Source organism: Moschus berezovskii, chromosome 7, assembly GCF_049115385.1.
Source record: "Moschus berezovskii isolate FMDL1 chromosome 7, NW_MosBer_1.0, whole genome shotgun sequence".
Lineage (NCBI taxonomy): Eukaryota > Metazoa > Chordata > Mammalia > Artiodactyla > Moschidae > Moschus > Moschus berezovskii.
The window spans coordinates 33,666,076-33,689,938 of record NC_142466.1 but is presented as its reverse complement, the minus strand read 5'-3'; the positions used below and the strand labels follow the sequence as shown (position 1 = coordinate 33,689,938).

General features: G+C 34.4%; 1 protein-coding gene across 1 annotated transcript in view; it reads left to right on the top strand.

Moving 5' to 3' along the window:
• CNTLN (centlein) overlaps positions 1-23,863 on the top strand; it is a 341,044-nt gene that overhangs the window by 100,312 nt on the left and 216,869 nt on the right. Inside the window, exons 4-5 of the mRNA XM_055428174.2 lie at positions 8,031-8,165; positions 8,783-8,953. Of these exons, the coding sequence (XP_055284149.2) occupies positions 8,031-8,165; positions 8,783-8,953 (306 nt within the window). The remainder of the gene's footprint in view (positions 1-8,030; positions 8,166-8,782; positions 8,954-23,863) is intronic.

The window sequence follows — 23,863 nt, the reverse complement described above, 5'->3', positions numbered from 1 at the left end:
GCATATATGTATATGTATTCTTTTTCAGATTCTTTTCCATTATAGGTTAGTATAAGACATTGAATGTAGTTTCCTGTGCTATCCTATAGGTCTTAATTGTTTATCTACTTTATATGTAGTGGTGTATATCTGTTAATCCCAAACTCCTAGTTTATCCCTCCCTCCATTTTCCCTTTAGTAACAATAAGTTTGTTTCCTATGTCTGTGAGTCTGTTTCTGTGCTGTAAATAAGTTCATTTTTTCATTTTTTTCTTTGGTTCCTTCATATAAATATTATGTTAAGACAGAAAATATATTTTTATTTATTTATATAAAATATATTTTCTGTCTTAACACTGTATATCTTTATTCTAGAACATTCTGAAAAATTTAAATAATATCAGCTGCACTTTTTAAAAAACTTGAGAAAATTAGTATATTTTTACTTATTCATTCTTTCTCCTGCATTTTAAAGTGAACCTACAGAGAGTAGTTGGAGGACTTAATTTCCTGTTATTAGCATTATTTGGTTATATTTTTTATACTGTCAAGATTTCCAGTGTTTATGGTTTACATCCATTTTCTCTATTATTTTCTAGTATAAATTCTATAGGAAAATGCCTTGTGGTATGTTAGTTTTTCTCTTGGTGTATAGCAAATTAAAACCTTAAAAGAATACACATATTTATTACTTTGCAAAGAATTTCCATATTTATTAAGGTGCTGTGGGTCAGGAGTCTGGGCATAGTTTAGGTTATTCCTCTGCTCCTTTTTACATAAGGTTGTAATTGAGGTTTGATTAGTTTATGTTTTCATCTGGAGATTTAATTTGGGAAGAATCTGCTTCCAGGCTTATTCAAGTTGTTTGCAGAATCCAAGACCTTGCAGTTTAGGACTGAAGTTCTAAATTGGACCAAAGTCTTTGTTAGGGTTTCAGAGAGACACAGAACTAATTATGTGTCTGCAGATAGAAAGATAGTCAAAGATATGAGACAGAGACAGAGAAATTGATTTTAAGGCATTGTCTCATGTAGTTGTGGCTTCCCAGGTGGCTTCGTGGTAAAGAATCTGCCTTCCAAGGCAGAAGACAGACAATGTGAGTTTAATCCCTGGGTCAGGAATATCCCCTGGAGTAGGAAATGGTAACCTGCTCTAGTATTCTTGCTTGGAAAATCCCATGGACAGAGGAGCCTGCCAGGCTACAATCCATGGGATCACAAAGAGTTGGACATGACTTAGCAACTGAGCATGCATTCATGCCTGTAGTTTTGGGCTGGCAAATCTGAATTCTGCATAGCAAAGTGGAGACCCAGGGAAGAGTTGATACAGCATCTGAGTCCAAAAGTATTCTGGTGGCAAAATTCCTTCTTTTTCAGATGAATAATCCTCTTTCTTAAGGTCTTCAATTGACCAGATGAGACCTACTCATATTATGGAAGGGTTATCTTCTTTAGTCAAGTCTACTGATTTAAATGTTAATCACATCTATGAAAAAAACAGTTTCACAACAATATCTAGATTGGTGTTTGATTAAGAACTAGATATCATGGGTACAGTGTTTTAGCCAAGTTGACACAAAATTAACCAAATGAGTAAAATACACTGAAAAAAATAGGCCTAGGGTTTAGGCTGTGTTTACTGTTCTTTTAGCAAAGGCTCAGCTTTGCTTTGGTGTCCTTTTTTATTTGGGTGTCTTGAGAAACTTCTTAAATATCATTTGAAATAACCAGTTCTTTCAGTTGCATTCCCTTGTTATTATACAGAAGCCTATTGATGTAGTCTGTGAGGTGTCTCGGGCAGTGAAAGTGCTCCATAGTTTTATGTTTAGGTCTCAGTCTTTTTGTGATCTTGTGCCCCTAGGTCTGACCTTAATAAGTGTGTCTCGGTTTTTTGTTTGTTTTTTCCCTTAGGAAAGATTAGAAGGCTCGAGGGTATTGGAGTTCGGTATTTAAACTTCATTTGGGTTGGTTAGTCTCTGGTAAAATCCCAGCAGACTCTAGTAAAATAATTTTCTCTTGAGGGTAGGCCTTGTTAAGAATTATGTACTTAGGTCATATTTTAAACTGTCTGTGTTCCCTCTCCTCCTGCAGAGAGCAGGAAGAGATTTTTCTCTGATCCTCACTGTGACAACCTAATAGTGATCTGTATGTAAAACTCATGGAAGTGTAGGCGCTCCTCTAAGCCCGGGCCCTGCAGGACATATTTAACGCTCATGCGCATCCACACTTACCCTCCAGTGGTTCGTCAATTGCAGAATTGGTTTTCCTACCCTTGGTCCTGGTTTGCATGGAGTCTTCTTGCTTCATGGATTTTTCTCTGCTGTATTGTGATTCTCTGTATCTGCCTGTCTCTCTAGTTTGGGGAACAGCAATTTGCCCTATGACCTCAGTTCTCTGATGATTCTAAGAAGAGTTGCTGATTTTCAGTTTGTTCAACTTTTTTCATGTTGTGTGAATAGGAGAGACAACCTCCAAGTTATTGCATCCTGTGCTGGAAGCCAGAAGTCCCTTCATCATGTTTGTTGTTCCATCAAGTAATGTTAAATAGTTCTTACTTTTCCAAATTTGTAGTCTATGGAATAGAGTAACAAGAATGCTGATTCCTTAACCACATATCTAGTCAAACTACTAGAAATTTATACACACAATTTTGTAGCTAGTTGCTGAATAACTTTCATAGAGCAATCTAATACTATTACATGTTTTATTGATAACAGTGTAAAAAAATGCCATGTAACTTCATTTGGTAAGACTGTGCTTTAGCTTTGTCACTGCTAGTTACAAAGTAAATCTTGTAATAAATTTTCCTTCAAATATTGCATTAGATAACTCGAGTCTACTAATAACTTGCTATATTTATTGAGATGATTTTTTAAAATTTATTTATTTTAATTGGAGGCTAATTACTTTACATTATTGTATTGGTTTTGCCATACATTGACATGAATCTGCCCTGGGTGTACATGTGTTCCCCATCTTGAACCCCCCCTCCCACCTCTCTCATCTCCCTCCCTATCCCATCCTTCTGGTTCATCCCAGTGCACCAGCCCCAAGCATCCTGTATCATGCATCGAATCTGGATTGGCAGTTCGTTTCACATATGATAATATACGTGTTTCAGTGCCATTCTCCCAAATCATCCCACCCTCACCCTCTCCCACAGAGTCCAAAAGACTATTCTATACATCTTTGTCTCTTTTGCTGTCTTGTATACAGGGTTATCGTTACCATCTTTCTAAATTCCATATATATGCGTTAGTATACTGTATTGGTGTTTTTATTTCTGACTTACTTCACTCTGTATAATAGGCTCCAGTTTCATCCACCTCATTAGAACTGATTTAAATGTATTCTTTTTAATGGATGAGTAATACTCCATTGTGTATATGTACCACAGCTTTCTTATCCATTCGTCTGCAGATGGACATCTAGGTTGCTTCCATGTCCTGGCTATTATAAACAGTGCTGCGATGAACATTGGAGTACATGTGTCTCTTTCACTTCTGGTTTCCTCAGTGTGTGTGCCCAGGAGTGTGATTTGCTGGGTCGTATGGCAGTTCTATTTCTAGTTTTATAAGGAATCTCCACACTGTTCTCCATAGTGGTTGTACTAGTTTGCATTCCCACCAACAGTGTAAGAGGGCTCCCTTTTCTCCACACCCTCTCCAGCATTTATTGCTTGTAATGAGATGATTTTTAAACATTGAATTTCCCTTTTTTCTTACCTTCTAGGAAGCTGAGAAATAAGTTTCTGTTCTCATTTACATTTAATTCTCTCACTCCTTCCCTTTTATCCGTTTACCTTTGTTTTATTTGTACTGATATCATTACTTCTCTGTTTTTCAGTAAACTCTTTATGTATATTTTAAAGTAGATCGTATAAATAATATATTGACTATGCTCAAGTATTGTTTTATAGAGTTTTAGGTCTTTTGAACCACTGCCATCACACCCCACTGTTTTCCTAATTCATACCACTAGCATTCTCTTCTTACTCTATAGACTTCTTTTGACCATGATTTGAATTATTCATTTCATGACTTATCCATAATAAATCATTTGTTCCAGACATACTTTCTCTTGTCACCCTTTATGCTTTATGGTTCCTCTGAGTTCAATTTGCTATTTTAATATTAACTGAAGCCAAACCATTAAGAATGTACTTTCCTCTATCCAGAAAGTTTGTTGAAAAGGTTTCATGAAGCTAAATTTAGGACTTGGAGGGTTATTAATGTTTAGTGAAATAAGTCAGAGAAAGATAAATACTGTACAGTGTCACTTATATGTGTAATCTGAACAATAAAACAAACTAGTGAATATAACAAAAAGGAAGCAGAGTCGCAAATATGGAGAACAAGCTAGTAGTTACCAGTGAGTGGGGAGAGCAAAGCGGGAAGGGACAAGCTAGGAGAAGGGGATTAAGAGTTGCAAACTACTATGTATAAAGTAAATAAGCTATAAGGATATATTATATAGTAGAGGGAATATAGCATTTCAAATAACTATAAATGGAATATAACCTTTACAATTGTGAAATCATGTTATATATCTAAAACTTATAGAATTTATTATAAATAAACTATACTTCTGTAAAAAGGAAAAGAAAAAAAAAATGAATTGTAACTATATACACTTGTGCTAAGGCTTCCCTGGTAGTTCAGTTGGTAAAGAATCTGCCTACAATGCAGGAGACCTTGGTTCGATTCCTGGATTGGGAAGATCCGCTAGAGAAGGTATAGGCTACCTACTCTAGTATTCTTGGGCTTCCCTGGTGGCTTAGCTGGTAAAGAATTTGCATGCAATGTGGGAGACCTGGGTTTGATCCCTGTGTTGGGAATATCCCCTGGAGAAGGGAACGGCTATCCAGTCCTGTATTCTGGCCTGGAGAATTCCACGGACTACATAGTCCATGGGGCTGCAAAGAGTCGGACACAACTCCATTATAAAAGCTAGATCATTGAGGGTACATTTTATTAGGAAAGTATTTTGAGTTATGTAAAACTTAACAGCTCTTTCAGAGTTTATCAATTCTCTTCCAATGGGAATACATCTGTGTCTAACTTATTACTTTAACAACTTATGATATATAAAATCATTTATCAAAAAATTATCAAAATATGAACCTGGGTCTCCTGGCTCAGGCAGGTTCTTTACCATCTGAGCCACCAGAGAAGCCCTCAAAATATGATGGTTTTGGTTAAACTAAGTTCCTACTGTATTATGTGTTTTTATTTAAAGATGAAGTCTATATTTATCCTGTAGATTACTAAATTCACTCGAATGCTGACTTTTCAATTATTAAATAATTTTCATGAAAGGACTTGTTATTGCTGTCATTTATGTTGTTTATTCTGAGAAGGAAATGGCAACCCACACCAGTATTCTTGCCTGGAAAATCCCATGGATGGAGGAGCCTGGTAGGCTACAGTCCATGGGGTTGCGAAGAGTCGGACATGACTGAGTGACTTCACTTTCATTTTTCACTTTCATGCATTGGAGAAGGAAATGGCAACCCACTCTAGTATTCTTGCCTGGAGAATCCCAGGGACGGCGGAGCCTGGTGGGCTGCCATCTATGGGGTCGCACAGAGTCGGAAATGACTGAAGCGAGTTAGCAGCAGCAGCATGTTGTTTATTCCTGTTAAGTTTAGCTCACATCAACGGGCAAATGCTTCTAAACCTTAAATCATTTGGTCTAGTATCTCAACTTTCTAAAGTCTAAATAATGTCAATGATAGATGAGGATGCTTAATTTTTGTTAATTCTCCTTTCAAAGGATAGGCCTGTAGATATTTCACTGTCTTAGTGTTTGTACAACTGAATTTATCAGTGTCAGTCTCATTCATAAACATTTACTATAATTTAGTTTGGGAGATAGTATGAGTACATAGATAATTAGCAGCTCTAGGTAATATGTGCCAAATGAATAATATAGGCAATACAGAAACTTGGAAAGAGCATAAATTACTGTGATAGTTAGGAAAGGCTTCATGGAGGAGGTGAAAATTGAACCTTGAAAGAGGCTGAGAGTTAGATGAGAATAGAAAAATAGGTTATGAATTATAGATGTTTGTGCATTTATTTTTATGCTATTTGATTGATGTCAAACACATTTTGATATGCCCTAATAATTAAAATAGGCAATAAAAATTAAAACTATGTTGAGTTGCCATTTATACTTAATTTGTAGAATGTTACCAAGCCTGAGTGTCTTATTGGTACAGATGTGGAGTTATGAGAACTCTTGAAGTTCAGTTGGCCTATGGATGGGTAATGTCACCTCTAAGAATAAATCAAGAGCAATGTTTCATTAATATGATCCCTGCACTGAGAAAAATACATTTTACTTCATAACCCAGTATCAGTTCAGTTCAGTTCAGTTGCTCAGTCGTGTCCGACTCTCCGCAACCCCATGAATCACACAGCACGCCAGGCCTCCCTGTCCATCACCAACTCCCGGAGTTCACTCAAACTCATGTCCACAGAGTCGGTGATGCCATCCAGCCATCTCATTCTCTGTCGTCCCCCTCTCCTCCCGCCCCCAACCTTTCCTAGCATCAGAGTCTTTTCCAGTGAGTCAACTCGTCACATGAGGTGGCCAAAGTATTACACACCAATAAAATAGAACTGTCATAATCACACTCCGTTCCGTTCCGTCGCTCAGTCGTGTCCGACTCTTTGCGACCCCGTGGACTGTAGCCTACCAGGCTTCTCCATCCGTGGGATTCTCCAGGCAAGAATACTGGAGTGGGTTACCGTTTCCTTCCCCAGGGGATCTTCCCGACCCAGAGATCGAACCCAGGTCTCCCGCATTGGAGGCAGACGCTTTAACCTCTGAGCCACCAGGGAAGCCCCATAATCACACTACTATATATAAAATTTACTATTAAGGACTTGCAGTATAGCACAGGGAACTCAATACTCTGTAATGACCTATATTGGAAAAGACTCTAAAAAGCAGTATATATATACACACACATATATATATTTAACTAATTCACTTTACAGCAGAAGCTAACAATACATTGTAAATCAACTATACTCCAAAAAATTTATCAAAATAATATAGTTGTTCTTGCTATATAAAATAAAGATAAAATATAACAAAGCACATATCAAATATGAATTTGATAATATTTAAATAAAATGGAAATCCTAAATTAAACAGTGCAAGAAAACTTAGGAATAATAGTTACAAATATTAGTTGAAAAAATAAGTGGATTGACAAAAGTTGAGTAAGTTTGGCAAAGAGTCAGTATTAGAGCATGGATATCAGTTTTAGCGTGTTGGTTTGAGATGGCAGCAGATAGTTAAAATGGAGGTATTTTTATAGAAAACTGGAAATGTGGGTTTGGTAGTTGGAAGAGAGTTAGGGCCAGGTTATGGATTGGGTAGTCGTTTAGACAGAGATGAGACCAGAAGCCAAGGGAGTGAGTAAGTTTTCTGAGGGAAAAGCTGTAAAGATTTGAAAAGAGGGAAACTAAGAGATGAGTCATGGATACATCCTTCAGTTAGATTTAGATATTTCTGGTAAGTGAAAAGAATATTTGGTTAAAAATTATGGCAGTTTTAATATTTTGAATATCTTTCTACATAGCAAGGTATTTTGGGTACCAAAACAGACTTGACGTTTTTCATTCTTTACAATTGCTCATGCTTTCACAAAACTGTTTTTCTAAAAAAAAGTTTTAGATAGAAGGTAATTCTTATTTTAGCTACATATGCATTTTCTTTAATTAGAATATTTTGTAAAATTTTGAGTTTTTTTTCCTGTTGCACAACTAAATCCAAAAAGTTTGCTTTCTGTATGGGGCTGAATATTTGGTGTCCAGTTTTTATGTGTACTTCATTTTAAACTAGTAACTTGGCACATGTTTGCACATTTTACTTGACAATTTCTGGGCATGTCACAGGAAATGAGAAATTATGATAATGGACATTATTATAAAAGCTAGTTAATTCTAATATTACCAATAAAAGTCTCAAACTTTTCATTTGAAATTATCTTTTCTTAGAAATACCAATTCATCAGTAATTTTGCTTGTTTTCCAGAGAGAATCAGGACTAATACAGGAAATAAATGACCTTGTAAAACGGAAGATTGCAGTAGATGAAGAAAATGCTTTCTTAAGGAAAGAATTCAGTGACTTGCAGAAGAAATTTAAAGATAAAAGTCAAGAAGTTAAGGTGTGTTGACTTGTACATAGTTTTATACTACTATTTCTTTGAAGTCCTACTTTAAGCTTTGTCAGCCTTTGTGGCACAGAAAGTGACAAGCTTGGAGGAAAAATTGCCTTAGGCCCTGTTGTACCATATAGTTTTCTCACATGCAAAAACTCTTGAGAAAGATACTTTAAAGCTCAGACTCTAAGCTTTATAACTTTCCGATAAATAGTTAATGATGGAAATGAAGCTAAGAAAGTAGGAGTGTGAATATGTGGCTTCTTGTAATTAGATTCTGATGGGACTGGCATTATTAATTGATAAAACCCAGGTCTGGGAGGCTGTGTCTGTGTGGGTCTCAAAAATAGCTGGGGACAGCATCAAAGGCAGCTTGATCAATTAATGGGCTCTTTGCAAATGTGTACTCATCAAAGCTGTCATCCAGTGAAAAAATATGACCCATCCACCTGCATGAAAAGAGCCAATAAAAGTATACAGGTGACCTTAGCCATCAAATATAGAAGAAGCTGCTGGGAGGGTAAAATTGCACAGTTTGTATTTGCTGATTAATTCTCAGCTTTTTTGTTGTTGTTGTTGTTTTGTGTATTGGCCCTTGTGGTACTGTTCTACGGGACACTAAGGAGTGTGTGCAGAATAAGGAAGAGCAAAACAGGCTGGTTATAAAAGCTCTGAAGGAGGAAAATGAGAAATTAAGTACCCACTGCGCTGACCTGCTAAAGGACCTGGAGAAACTGAGGAAGCAGGAAGCACATTGGAGAAAAGAAAAATTTAGCATTGATGCAAAAGTAAAGGTATGGAATGAGAATGGAATCCGTGTTGTTATTTTGAATCTAACTTCTTAGGAAGTTTATTACATGTTATTTTCTTTAAATAACAAGTTATATATTCAAATCCACCAGTGGGGACTAGCATTAATTTATATTCCTTCACTTAAGACCCATAGCTTTTTAAAAATTGATGTTGCAAAGCAGGAAACTGACTTCAAATACTTATCTAAAATGTAATCATTAAAAAATAAAGGCTATTTTGAAATAAAACATGTTTTGAAAAAACACATTTAGAATTATGAATTTTGGCTTTTTTAAATTAGGGCTTAAATTTATAGATATAACTAGAATTCATTGCAGTATAGTTTTAAGATTGTATTTTTCAAGTCCTTTAAAAATACATAAAAAAACATAAAGCAGTTTAAAAATACATGTGTTTAATATGTATTTCTTTGGCTTGAGAGGACCTTATTCGTAGCAAAATATAGAAGATGAAAGGTACAATCAGTCTTCATAATATTCTTATATCTTTTCTGATAAATATTTTTCAAAATAAATTTTTGTGGCTTTTTCTTGGTCTTGAGAATGTTTTTGTTCATTTTTTCCCATTGAATTTCAGTTTTCTTCTTAACCATAGATTTTGTTGAAAGGGATAACCCCTAAAATTTTGGTTCTAGTAAATATGATAGCCCTTCTATGTGTATGCATGCTTAAGAAGAATTTATAACACACTCGTGTGTGTGTGTGTTTATAGAGCTATTTAAATATAATAAATATGGATATGTTTGTCCAAAGGTTTGTGAGTGCGTGTCCGTGTGCCTGATTATTTAAGTTAGAGAAGGAAAGATAAGTCTTTCTGAATGTGTGAATCTATTTGTTGAAGGTTATTTTAAGGAAATACATACTTTAAATCTGTTAGTGTACAATCAGGGAATGATTGAGTTTTTGAGAGAATTGAATTCCGGTAATTCAATTAGCAGTGTTAGCAATGTTACTGAATTTTCTTGAACTAATTTTCTGTCAGTTTCTGCTTCCCTGCAACTTTTAAGCAGTTTATTTGTGTGGTAAGGGTTTATGGCACTTCCTTGTGTTAATTCATAGCTACATGAGTTTTTGATGATGATTTTCATTTCCTTTTTTTGCCATTCAGAGAGTCCATTTTGTTATCTACTGTGATTTTAGTCTTTTTTTCTATTAGAGTGTTTGTATTTTCTTATTAATTTGTAAGCATTTTTTATTCTAGATAGCAGTGCTTTGTTTTACATATGTATTGCAAATGCATTCTGTCCCATGAATCTTGAATAATATAAATTAGACATTCAAAATATGTAAATTTCTATAGTCATTTTTGTTAATATTTTCTTTTCTAATATTTTTGTTCTAGAAGTCTTATAGTCTTAAGTTTCCCATACCCTGAAGTCTTTAATCTATTTAGAATTCATATTGGAATATGGTGTTCCACACCATATATTCAGTAGTTTATTGATTTGTGATGCAGTTTCTCTCACTCTTTAAGTTGCCATGTGTATATGGAGTTATTTCTGGACGTCCTATTATTTTCATGGGTTCAGGTATTGTAGTTTCATAATTTTACTCATTATTTGCTAAAGTGACCTACTTATTTTCTCTTTTTGTAAGTCATGAGCCCTAATGTACCTCTTCTCTAGTAATATTTAAGGATCATTTTATTAGTTTTACTGAAAAATTCTATTATTGGAACATTATCTACTTTATGAATTAATTTGGGAAGAATTGTGATCTACTATTTAAGAATTTGAAATAAGGTTTTGTAATTTTCGTAAAGTGGTTCTGTTTACTTTTATTATGTTTATTACTAGCTAATCATATTATTGTGAGCTAATCATATTATTGTGAAAATATTGTTTTATACTAAAAACATTTAAATTATATATATATATATATATTTTTATTGGAGGCTAATTATTTCACAATACTATATTGGTTGGTTTTGCCATACATTGACATGAATCTGCCCCAGGTGTACATGAGTTTCCCCTCCTGAACCCCCCTCCCACCTCCCTCCTCCCCTTATCCTCCCTCAGGGTCATCCCCGTGCACCAGCCCTGAGCATCCTGTATCATGCGTTGAACCTGGACTGGTGATTTGTTTCACATATGATAATATACATGTTTCAATGCCATTCTTCCAAATCATGCCACCCTCACCCTCTCCCACAGAGTCCCAAAGACTGTTCTATACACCTATGTCTCTTTTGCTGTCTCGTATACAGGGTTATCATTACCATCTTTCTAAATTCCATATATATGAGTTAGTATACTGTATTGGTGTTTAATTATTTACAGATATTAGCAGTGTTACTGAATTATCTTGAACTTCTTTTCAACAGTTTTTCCCAAATGTCTTATTAGTTCTAAAAATGTGTATATTTTCTATTTAAACAATTACATTGTCAGTAAGAAAACTGCCTCCTTTTTTCTTTTGGCATATAATTCTCATACTATACATTTAATCCATTTAAAGTGTACAGGCCAATAATTTTTAGTTTTTGCAGGGTTTTACAACTATTACCAAAATTACTTTTAGAACATTTTCATCTACTCCAAAAGAAGCCCTATAACTTTTAATAATCATTTCCTCATTTATCTTTAGCTTTGCAGTCCAAGATCACCACCTATGGGCTTTCTCGCTGTATAGATTTATCTGTTCTAAACATTTCATATTAATTAAATGAATTTTAATGAATTATAAGATCTTTTGTGACTGACTTCCTCCACTTAGAATAATGTTTTCAAAGGGTTTATCCGTGTTGTTGTATGTATCAGTACTTTATTATTTTTATAGTTGAATAATATTCTATTATATAGATTATATTTTATTTATCTCAAGTAGATGGACATTTGTGCTATAAATATGTGTGTTCGAGATTTTGTATATACATATATTTTTATTTCTCATAGGTGTATACCAAGGAGTGAGATTACAAGGTCATGTGATAGTTTTGTTTTTAAGCTTCTGAGGACTGTCAGACTGTTTTCAAAAGCAGCTGTATTATTTTACATTCTGAACAGTACTGTCTGAGAGTTCTGATTTCTCTTTGTCCTTGCCAACACTTACTATTGTCTTTTTGATTTTTAGCCATCTTTGTGGATGTGAGTGGCCTCATTGTGGTTTTTATTTTCATTTCCCTGATGGTGAATAATTTTGGTCATCTTTTTATGATATTGGCCATTTGCATATCTCTGAAGAAATGTGTAATTTCTTTTGTGCTATTCTAGATGCAAGTCTCTTTTTATTTATATAATTTCAAACTATTTTCTTTTAATTCTCTGAGTTGTTTCTTACATCCTTAATGGTATTATTTGAACACAAAGTGTAAAACTTTTATATTTATTTTATTTACTTTTTCTTTTGTTGTCCATGCTTTTGGGCATTCTCAGATGCATCTCAGATGTGCATCTGAGAAACCATTGCTTAATCCAAGATCATGAAAATGATCCTTATATTTTCCTCTGAGAGTTTTGTTACATTTAGTTCTTTAATCCATTTTGAGTTAATTTTTAAATATGATGTTTGATAGGAATTTACTTCCATTCTTTTGCATGTGTTATTCCATTGTCCCAGCTCCATTTGATAAAAAAAATAAAGAACTGTTTTCCCCCACTGAATTTATCCTAGCATATTTATTGAAAATCAATTGTAAATATAAAGGTTTATTTCTGGACCTCAGTTCTGTTCCTTTGTTCTATACATTTATCCTTATGCCTGTATGACACTATATTGATTATTGTACATTTGTAATAAATTTTGCAATTAAGATGTGTGTCCTCAATATTTAATCTTCTTTTCTCAAGGTTAGCTTTTCTCTATCATTTATATTTCTATATGAGTTTTAGAATCAGTTTTTCCATTTCTTCTGAAGAAAAAAAGCAAGCTGATATGATTTTGATAGAGATTCTATTGAATCAGATCAATATGGTGTTACTATCTTAACAATATTGTAATTCCAATTCATCAATAGGAGATGTTTCATTTATTTAGAACCTTCTTTAATTTCTTTCAGTAATGTGTTATAGTTTTCAGATTATAACTTTGCACTTCTTTGGGTACATATATTTTAAAATATTTAATTATTTTTTCTGTTATTCCAAATGGAATTGTTTCTTAATTTCCTTTTTGTATGGTTCATTCCTAATGTATATATGCAATTAATTTTTGTATATTAGTCTTATATCTTGCAAACTACCTAATCAGATTGTTTCTGTAGGGTTTTCTGTGTGGAAGATCATGTCATCTGTAAGTAGAACTCGTTTTCTTCCTTTCTAATTTGTATATCTTGTATCTCCTTTTATTGCCTGTCACCCTAGGTAGACTCTCTAGTATGAAGTTAAATAGAAAAAAAGAGACAGTGGAAATCAATATCTTCTTCCTGATCTCAGGAGGAAAGGATTTGCTCTTTCATCCTTAGGCATGGTATTAGCAGTGAGCTTTTTGTTGATATACCTTATCAGTTAAGAAAATTCCCTTCTTTTCCTAGTGTGTTGACTTTTTTTTTTTTTAATTGTGAAATGGTGTTGGGTTTTGGCAAATATATGCTTTTTATGTATCTGTTGAAATGGTTATGTGGTATTTGTCTTTCATTTTATTGGTGTGGCATATTACCTTGTTTTCTGGATGTTAGACCAACCTTATGCTACTGGGGTATCTTTATTTTTATCTGACGTTAGTGTAATAAGTGTAATATTTTTATCTGACCTTAAGTGATAATGATAGCCTTAAAGAATGAGTTCAGAAGTGTTCCCTCCCTTACATTTTTTGGAATAACTTGAAGAAAATTAGTATGAAATCTTTTAAAATGTTTGGTAGAATTCATCTGGTCTGGGAATTTTCTGTGTTGGGAGATTTTAATAGCTGATTAAATTTACTTATCATGGGTTGAAATTTTCTATTTATTCTTGACTCAGTTTAAGTATTTTGTATGTTTCAGAATTTGTACTTTTCATCTTGGTTATCTAATTTGTTGGACAATTGTTTTTAGTATTCTCTAGTCATCTTTTAAATTTCTGTATGGTTAGTAGTACTGTCTTTACAAGTAACTTCCATTCTTTCTCTTAATTCTGTTGCTGTCTTCAAAAGAGTCAGTTTTAGAGTTAGTTGAATATATTATTTAGTTATGCCTTTAAAAGTATTTCAACAATCAGTTCAGTTCAGTCGCTCAGTCGTGTCAACAATAATCTTGATTATCTCATTCCTTCCTTCTCCTTTTGGGTCACTCTGCTATACTTTTCTGTTTCCCTAAACTATAAAATTGCATTGTTGGTTTTAGATATGTCACCTTTTTTAGTATAGGTATTTACAGCTTTAAGTTTCCTTCTGATCTTTGTTACATCCTGTGAGTTTTGGCATGTTATGTTTTTGTTTTCATTTGTATCTGGATATTTTCGGATTTTCTTGTGGTTTCTTCTTTGATTGATTGGCTCTTAAAGAGTGTATTGTTTAATTTCCATGTGTTTTGAATTTTTCAGTTTTCCTTCTGTTAATTGAGTTTTAGCTCCATCTACTATGCTCGGAGAAGATGCTTTGTATGATTTTAATGTTTTTAAATTTATTGAGAGATGTTTTATGCCTTGACATATGGTCTGATATGTTGAATGTTCCATTTGTAATTAAGAAAGATGTGTATTCTGCTGTTTAGGGGTAGAGTGAACCATATACATCTGTTAAATATACTTGGTTCATAGTGTTTTAAGGGTCTTTTTATCCTTAGTGCTCATCTATCTAGATGTTCTACCATTATTTAAAGTGGACTATTGAATTACCCAACTATTAATATAAAACTATTTATTCTTTTAGTTCTGTCCTTTGTATAATTTAGGGCTTTGGTTTTTGGTGCATGTATGTTTACAGTGGTTACATCTTGATGAATTGACTTGACTCACTGATTAATATATAATGACCTCTTTTGCCTCTTATAACTGTTTTTGAATTAGTCTTTTTTGTCCAGTATTCTTACATTCATCCTAGTTCTATTTTGGTTATTATTTTCATGAAGTACTTTTTCTCATTCTTTCATTTTCATTTTTTTGTGTCTTTAGATCTGATAGTCTGTTCTAAAAACATATAGTTGTAAAATATTGTCTTTATTCTATCTCTGCCTTTTGATAGGATTTAATCTGTGTGCACTTAAAGTGAAAGTGAAGTCGCTCAGTCGTGTCCGACTCTTTGTGATCCCATGGACTGTAGTCTACCAGGCTTCTCTGTCCATGGGATTTTCCAGGCAAGAGTGCTTGAGTGGGTTGCCACTTCCTTCTCCAGGGGATCTTCCTGACCCAGGGATCAAATCCAGGTCTCCTGCATTGCAGGCAGACGCTTTACCCTCTGAGCCCAATAAAGATTAACTTCTGCCACTTTATTTCCTGTTTGCTCTACGTCTTCTAGATTTTTTTAGTCCCTCATTTCCTCTATTACTGTCTTCCTTTGTGTTTAGTTGGGTTTTTTATAGTGGCACATTTTGATTCCCTTCTCATTTTTGGGTATATGTTCTTTTGATATTTTTTTTGTGGTTACCATCAAGATTATAATTATCATCCTAAACTTATAACAATATAATTTGAATTGATATTAACTTATCTTCAATAACATAGAAAACTCTTCCGCTTTGTTGCTTTATCCCTCTGTTTCAAGTTATTTTTGTCAGCAGTTATGTCTTTATAAAATGTATGCTCTGCAATGTAGATTTATAACTTTTTATTTTTGGCTCTGAAATTATATACAAAATAAAAATTAGAGTTAAAACCAAATATGCAACAATACTGCATTTTAAATTTGCCCATGTATTTACCTTTATTGGAGCCTTTATTTTTTCAGATGGCTTTGAGTTACCATTTTCCATTCTATCTGAGGTATTTCCATTAGCATTTCTTATAGGTTAGATTTCATATGAACTCCCTCAGCTTTTGTTTATCCCTGAATGTCTTAATTATGCTCTGATTTTGAAGGACAGTTTTGCTGGGTATAGAATTCAATATTGACATTTTATCTTTTAAATATAGCATTTAAATATATATCATTGCCTTCTGACTTCTATGATTTCTGATGAGAAATCAGGTGTTAATCTCATTAATGAGCCCTTGTGACTAGTCACTCTCTTTTGTTACTTTCATGATTCTCTTTTTGTTTTTGGCTGATTTTAAAAAGTTTAATTGTAGTGTATCGTAGTGTGGGTCTCTTTCTGTTGATCTTACTTGGAGTTTGTTGTGGTCTTTGGCTTTGTAGATACATGTATTTCATCAGAATTGAGAAGTTTTTGGCCCTTATTTCTTCATTGTTGTTTCTGCCCCCACCACCCGTCTCTTCTCTTTTTGCTGCTACTGCTGCTAAGTTGCTTCAATTGTGTCCGACTCTGTGTGACCCCATAGATGGAAGCCCACCAGGCTCCCCCGTCCCTGGGATTCTCCAGGCAAGAACACTGGAGTGGGTTGCCATTTCCTTCTCCAATGTGTGAAAGTGAAAAGTGAAAGTGAAGTCGCTCAGTTGTGTCCGACTCTTAGCAACCCCACGGACTGCAGCCCACCAGGCTCCTCCATCCATGGGATTTTCCAGGCAAGAGTACTGGAGTGGGGTGCCATTGCCTTCTCTGCTTCTCTTTTTGGGACTCCCATAATGTACATTTTTGTCTGTTAATAGTGTCCCACTGTTTTCTTAGGCTCTATTCAGTTTTCTTCATCCATCTTTCTGCTTCTCAGATTCAATAAATTCACTAGTTCTATCTTTTAGTTTGCTCACATTGGTTGACCACCCTGGTGAATTACTCATTTCGGTTATTTTAATTTTTACCTCTAGAATTTGATTCATCTTTACAACCTCAGGGTCTTTATTGATATCTGTTTCGTTTATGTTAATACATTGTTTTTCTGATTTCCTCAATTCTTTTACATATTTTTCTTTAAGTATACTTGAGATAGTTTTAAAGTTTTGCCTTGTAGATCTGATATCTGAGTTTCTTCAGGAATTGTTTCTGTTAATTTTTGTGTTCCTTTGAATATGCCATATTGTCCTGTTTCTTTGTATGCTTTGTAACCTTTTCTTGTTGTTTAAAGTTGGACATTTGTGGTAACAAATATATGATAATGCTGGAAATCAGATCCTACCCCTTTTTCCAAGACTTTGCTGCTTTCTTAACTGCTGAAGGCTATGGTAGTCTTTTTGTGTAGTGCTTCGGTTTACTTTTATAAAGTGTTTATTCTTTACTGTATTCAGTCATTGAAGTCTCTGTCCGTTAGCTTTTGTCTCCTCCTTTTGTGACCGAATTTCACCTTGACTGGCAACAGCTAAAATGAAAAAACAAACAAAAAGAAAAAAAAAATCACACACAGAGATTCAAAACAAGTTCCTTTCCCAGTCCTTGTAGATTGGCTCTCTAATAGAACATTCCTTTAATACTTACCCAGACTTGCATTGAGCTCAGGGGTTATCCCAAAGTAAAGTGCCTTTGGATTTTGTGAATATGCATCTTTCTCTGAAGATATGTGTGGACTTATAAACTCTTCCATGTTAAAGGGTATTTTTGAATGTCTTAATTTCCCAAAGAATTTCCCACAACATTTAGTCCTATGACTTCGTTATCCTATTGTATATTGTAACCAGTCATCTTTTGCCCTGTGCAAAGGCATTTGAGTCATGATGAGATGGTTGGATGGCATTACCAACTCGATGGATATGAGTTTGAGCAAGCTCTAAGAGTTGGTGATGGATAGGGAAGCCTGGCATGCTGCAGTCCATGGGATCACAAAGAGTTGAACACGACTGAGTGACTGAACTGAACTCCACTTTTCCAGTTTGTGTTCAGAGTCTGGTCAGAGATAATCCCTTTACATCATTCCTTCTGGTCACCACTAGACCAATTAGAAGAGAGACATACAATAATTTGCTAGGAAAGTGTTTTTTCTGCTTTTTCCCAAACCAGAAAAGATCACCTACTGGGAACATTGGCTACTGCCAGTATATGAATTATGCTGTTTTAAGATTCTTGAATTTAAGATGGCTAGTGTACTGAGAATAAGGTATAGAAGGCCTTATAAAAAATTCAAGAATATTTTATCCGTTTTTTAAGTTGCTTTTTTCTTGGTTCAACATTTTCTTTATTATTGTAAAATTTTGAGATTTCCAATATTGGTTCTAGACAGTTTCTACTATTTTTTCCATTTTTTTCCCCCAGGCAAGAGTGCTTGGAGCTACATACTCTGCATTATGCAAGTGTCACTCATTGCCTTCATTTATAAATGGATTAGTATTTTTACTGGATATAGTATTACTGGATATAGTATTCTGTGTTGGCAATAGATATAGTATTCTGGATACTGTATCCAGATATAGTATTCTAGATATATAGTATTAGTGGATATAGTATTCTGTGTTGGCAGTGTTTTTCTCTGAGCATTTTTAATATGTTATCTCTGTCTATAGTCTCCATTATTTCTGAAGAAAACTCAGTTGCTAATCTTACTGAAGCCTATTGGAAACAATGAGTCATTTTCTCCTTTGGTTTCTAACAGTCTCTCCTTGTCTTTGGCTTTCAGCATTTTGACCATGATATGTCTATTCATGATCATCTCTGTTTATAAATAGTACTTAGAGAGTTTGTAGTGTTTCTTGGATGTATAGATTAATGTTTTTCATCATTGTTTAGTAGTTTTCAGCCATTATTTCTTTGAATATTTTTTCTGTTTCTTATTCTATTGCCTCTCCTTCTGATAGTCCCATTATGGTTATATGGGTGCATTTAGTGGTGTCCAATGGAGAGTCGGACACGACTGAGCGACTGAACTGAACTGAACTGAACTGAATATTTCTCTGTGTCTATTCAGTTTTATTATTTTTTTTGATATATCTTCAAATTTTTTGTTCTTATTCCTACCAATTCATATTAAAAGTTGAGCTCTTCTAGTAAGGTTATTATTATTATTATTTTCATTTTAGTCACTGTGCTTTTTAGTACCAGATCTTCCATTTGAATGTTTCATAATATCTAATATTATTTTTTGGCATTTGCTATTGGATAAGACTGTCATTTTACCTTTTTGAAAAAGATATGGTACTTTTTAAAAGCACGATTTTCTTTTGTTTTTTAAGTACACTTATAATATTTTTTGAAATCTATTTGAAGTCTGGTATCTGAATTTTCTCATGAACAGTATCTGTTGCTTTGTTTCTTTCCTTTTTATGAATGATGCTTGTCTCTTTCTTGCATGTTATAATTTTTTTGATTGAAAAATGTACATTTAAAATTATACTCTGTAAAGTTAGTACCATCACAAATGAAAAGCTATCTATGTCTTTCACCTTCAATATACAACTACTAAAACATCCACATTACAACAAAGATGTCTGTGTTCAGTACATCAGGATGCTGGAGAATTTTGCACATGTGTGCACTAAAGGTGGTTGGATTGGAAAATATGGAGGATGCAGAACCAAGGTAACAGTGGAGGCATGCTTGCAGTCCTGGTCAACACCAGCGCTATGCCCACAATCTCAGAGAATCTGACAGTGGCAGAGGAGGTGATGTACATGATTCTATCCTCCTGGCCACAGTGGTGTCTACAGCCACAAGAAACTGGGCAGCAGTGATAGTGAGGCCTTATTCTTTCCCTTCACTTGCAAATCTGCAGCAGTGCAGCTTATGACACTGAATGCCTCAGAGGTACCTGCAGGAAAATTACAGCACTGGACACCACCGAGGCACCCACAGGAAAGTTATAACACTGGATACCATGGAGGCATCTACAGGACCCTGCCTGCTGCCTCCTCCTGCCTCTTCCCTCATGGTTGTAGAGCCTGCAATTCAGGATCCCAGATATGAGGGATAGCCCACTATCCCAGTGCCCCAGGCAGCAGCAACTATGACACTTGTGGAAGCAGGGCACCAATGACTCTAGAGACACAGGAAACAATAATGAAGGCACAGGGCCACATAGAGGCAGAGGAGCATGGAAAATGCAGACTCGCAGATATACCCAGAGGCAGCGCAAGTAAGAGAAACCCAAAACTTGTACTATATCACCACCTACTGGAAATTAAAAGAAAGACTTCTAATTTCTGACCTGTTGAATTGTTAGAATAAAGCCGAAAGATGTTCCTTACTTCTATGTGTCAGCAGAGGAAAAACTTATCAAGCACCATGAAAAACCACGGTAACACTTTACCACAAAAAGAAAATGACAGTTCCCCAGAAACTAAGCTTAAAAAGTCATGGAGCATTGCAATATGATTGATAGAGATTTCAAAATAGCTGTCATGAAGAAACTCAACTAGTTACCATGAAAACTCAGAAAGGTAGTTCGTTAAGCTCAGGAATAAAGTTAATGAACAAAAGGAATACTTTACCAAAGATTTTAAAACTAAAAAAGAAACATAAATTATAGAACTTAAGAACTCAGTAAATGATATGAAGAATGCATTATAAAGCTCTGGATACAGAGCAGATCATAATGAAGAGATAATTAGTGAGCTCAAAGATGGAAATTAAGAAACGATATAGTAGAAAGAAAAACGATTGAGATATGAAAATTGAGATAATTCTATAATAGTTATTCAACTCTTTTAGGAGGGCAACATTAGGGTAATGGGTATACCAGAAGGAGAAAAGAAGGAGAAGGGAGGAGAAAATTTATCTGTGATAGCTGAGAGCCTCCCAAACATGGGGAAAGAACTGGGTATACAAGTCCAGGAGGCTGAGAGAATAATTACCTCAATGCAAAAACCTTGTCGAAGACACATTTTATTAAATTTTCAAAAGTCAATGACAAACATTTTGAAATTCAGCCAGGAAAAAAAAGGATGGTTATCTGCAATGGCCAACCTAGACAGCATATTAAAAACCAGAGACGTTACTTTGCTAACAAAGGTCCATCTAGTCAAGGCTATGGTTTTTCCAGTAGTCATGTATGGATGTTAGAGTTGGACTATAAAGAAAGCTGAGTGCTGAAAAATTGTTGCTTTTGAACTGTGGTGGAGAAGACTCTTGAGAGTCCCTTGCACTGCACGGAGATCCAACCAGTCCATCCTAAAGGAAATCAGTCCTGGCTGTTCATTGGAAGGACTGATGTTGAAGCTGAAACTCCAATACTTTGGCCACATGATTCAAAGAAATGACTCATTTGAAAAGACCCTGATGCTGGGAAAGATTGAAGGAGGGAGGAGAAGGGGATGGCAGAGGATGAGATGGTTGGATGTCATCACTGATTGGATGGGCATGAGTTTGAGTAAACTCCGCGAGTTCGTGATGGACAGGGAGGCTTGGCGTGCTGCAGTCCATGGGGTTGCAAAGACACGATTGAGTGACTGAACTGAATTGAACTGAACCTCCAGGGGAACCCCTTTAAGGCTATCAGGAGATTTCTCAGTAGAAATCCTACAGGTCTGGAGGGATAGGAATAACAAATTTAAAATACTGAAAGATAAAAATTGTTACTCAAGAGTACTCTATCCAGTAAAGATATTGTTCAGCTATGAAGGAGAAATAAATGTTTTCCAAGACAAGTAAAAGCTCAGGGAGTTCATCAAAACTAGACCTGTCGTACAAGAAATGTTGAAATGTGCTCTTCTATCAGAAATAAAAAGGCAAAGGTACACGTATTTTAGCAAGGGGATAAATAGAATCAGAAAATTTTAACTCTTTATTTGAATAGGCTTCTAAATACTTTATTATAGTAGAAACATTAAAGGGGAAAAAATAACTATAGCCACTTGCAGTTTGGTAAAAGTCTCAGAATATATAAAGGGATAATTTGAGACAGCAGAAACAAAATGGAAGAGGAAAAGGATGTAATCCATAGACATAAATGAAGATGCTATCAACAGAAAAAAAGAGGATTTTTACCATTGAGATATTTTATACAAAACCCACAGTAAACACAAAATATAAATCTACAGCAGGACATGAAAATGAACAAAGAATAAACTGAGAAAAGCATCACAGAAAACCAGCAAACCAAAATTGCAGATATAAATACAAAGTAAAAGAAATGATGGAGATATAGAACAACCAGTAAAAACAAAAAATAAAATGGCAGTACTTAGTTTTCATCTATCAATTATAATTCATGTAATGGATTGAATTCACCAGTCAAAAGACACAGAGTACCCAGATGCATTAAAAAATAATAAGACTATATACTGTCTCCAGAAGACTCACCTCAGTTCTAAAGACAAATGCAAGGTGAAAGTGAAGGGATTGAATATGATACTCCAAGCAAACGATATTCAAAGGAAGTTGATGTAGACATACTCATATCAGACAAAATATACTTGAAGTAAAAAAAAATAATAGACAAAATTGAACAGTATATAATGATAAAGGGGACCGTTCATCAAGAAGATATAACATATTTATATATATATATACACACACACACACACACACACACATATCTAACATAGAAGCACCAGAGTATATGTGAAACAGTTACTAAAAGGAACAATTGACCATAGCACAATAGTAGGGGACTTTAATACCCAACTTACATTGACAGATAGTTCATCCAGACAAAATTCAACAAGGATACAGTGGTCTTAAATGATGCATTAGACCAGATGGATTTGATAGATTTATTCAGGATATTCAATCCATTTGCAGCAAAATGCGTATTCTTCTCAAGTACACAGGGAACTTTTCTCAAGTTTAGACTGTATATTGAAACCAGTAAACCACCTGGGAAGCCCAGAGATCATAACGGAAATCAATTAAATGGAGACTGAAAAGACAGGGGAAAAAAGATCAATGAAATTAAGAGATAATTCTTTGAAAAGATAAAATCAGCAAATCTTTAGTTATACTCTTTAAGGAAAAAAAAAAGACAAAGCTCTAGTAAATATAGAAATGAGTGAGGAGGCATAACAATACTGCAGAACTATGAAGGATTACAAGAGAATATTATGAACAGCTCTATGCCAACAAATTGAACAAACTAGAGGAAATGGACAAATTCTTAGAATTATACAACTTCCAAGATTGAATCATGAAGAAATAGAAAATCTTAATGGACCATATCACTATATAGAAATTGAAACGATAATCAAAAAGCTCTCCAGACCTGGACGACTTCACAGATGAATTCTGCCAACCATTCAAAGATTTAGTATCTATTCTTCTCAGAATCTTCCAAAAAACTGAAGACGAGGTTATGATTCCTAACTCATTTTATGAGGCTAACTCCACTCTTATACAAAATCCACATAAAGACAACACACAGAAAAAGAAAATTACAGGCCAATATCTCTAATGAACATAGATGCAAAAATTCTGAACAGAGTATTAACAAGTCAAGTAAAACAGTACATTAAAAGAATTATCACCATGATCAAGTGGGATTTATCCCAGGATATAAAGAGGTTTCAACATCTGCAGATGAATCAATAGGATACCACATTAACAAAATGAAGGATAAAAATCATATGATTATCTCAATAAATGCAAAAAAAGGCATTTGACAAGATTCAGTGCTCATTTGTGATTAAAAAACAACTCTAAACTAAATGGTTATAAAAATAACATACCTCATCATAATAAAGGTGTAAATGACAAATATACCTCTAACATCATACTCAGTGGTGAAAAACTAAAAGCTTTGTGTCTAACATCAGGACCAGAACAAAGACCACTCTAGCCATTCTTATTCAACATGATATTAGAAGTCCTAACAAGAGCAATTAGGCAAGAAAAAGAAATAAAAGGAGTCCAAGTGGAAAGAAAGAAGTAAAAGTGTCACTGTTTGTTGATGACATGATTTTATAAAATGATAACCTCCACAAAAAAGCTATTAAAAATAAATAAATATGACAGAGTTGCAGGGTACAAAATCAACATATGAAACTGTGTTACATTTATATATGTGAACAATGATCTAGTAGAAAAAGAAATTAGGAAAACCAGTTTTATTTATAATCAAAAGAATG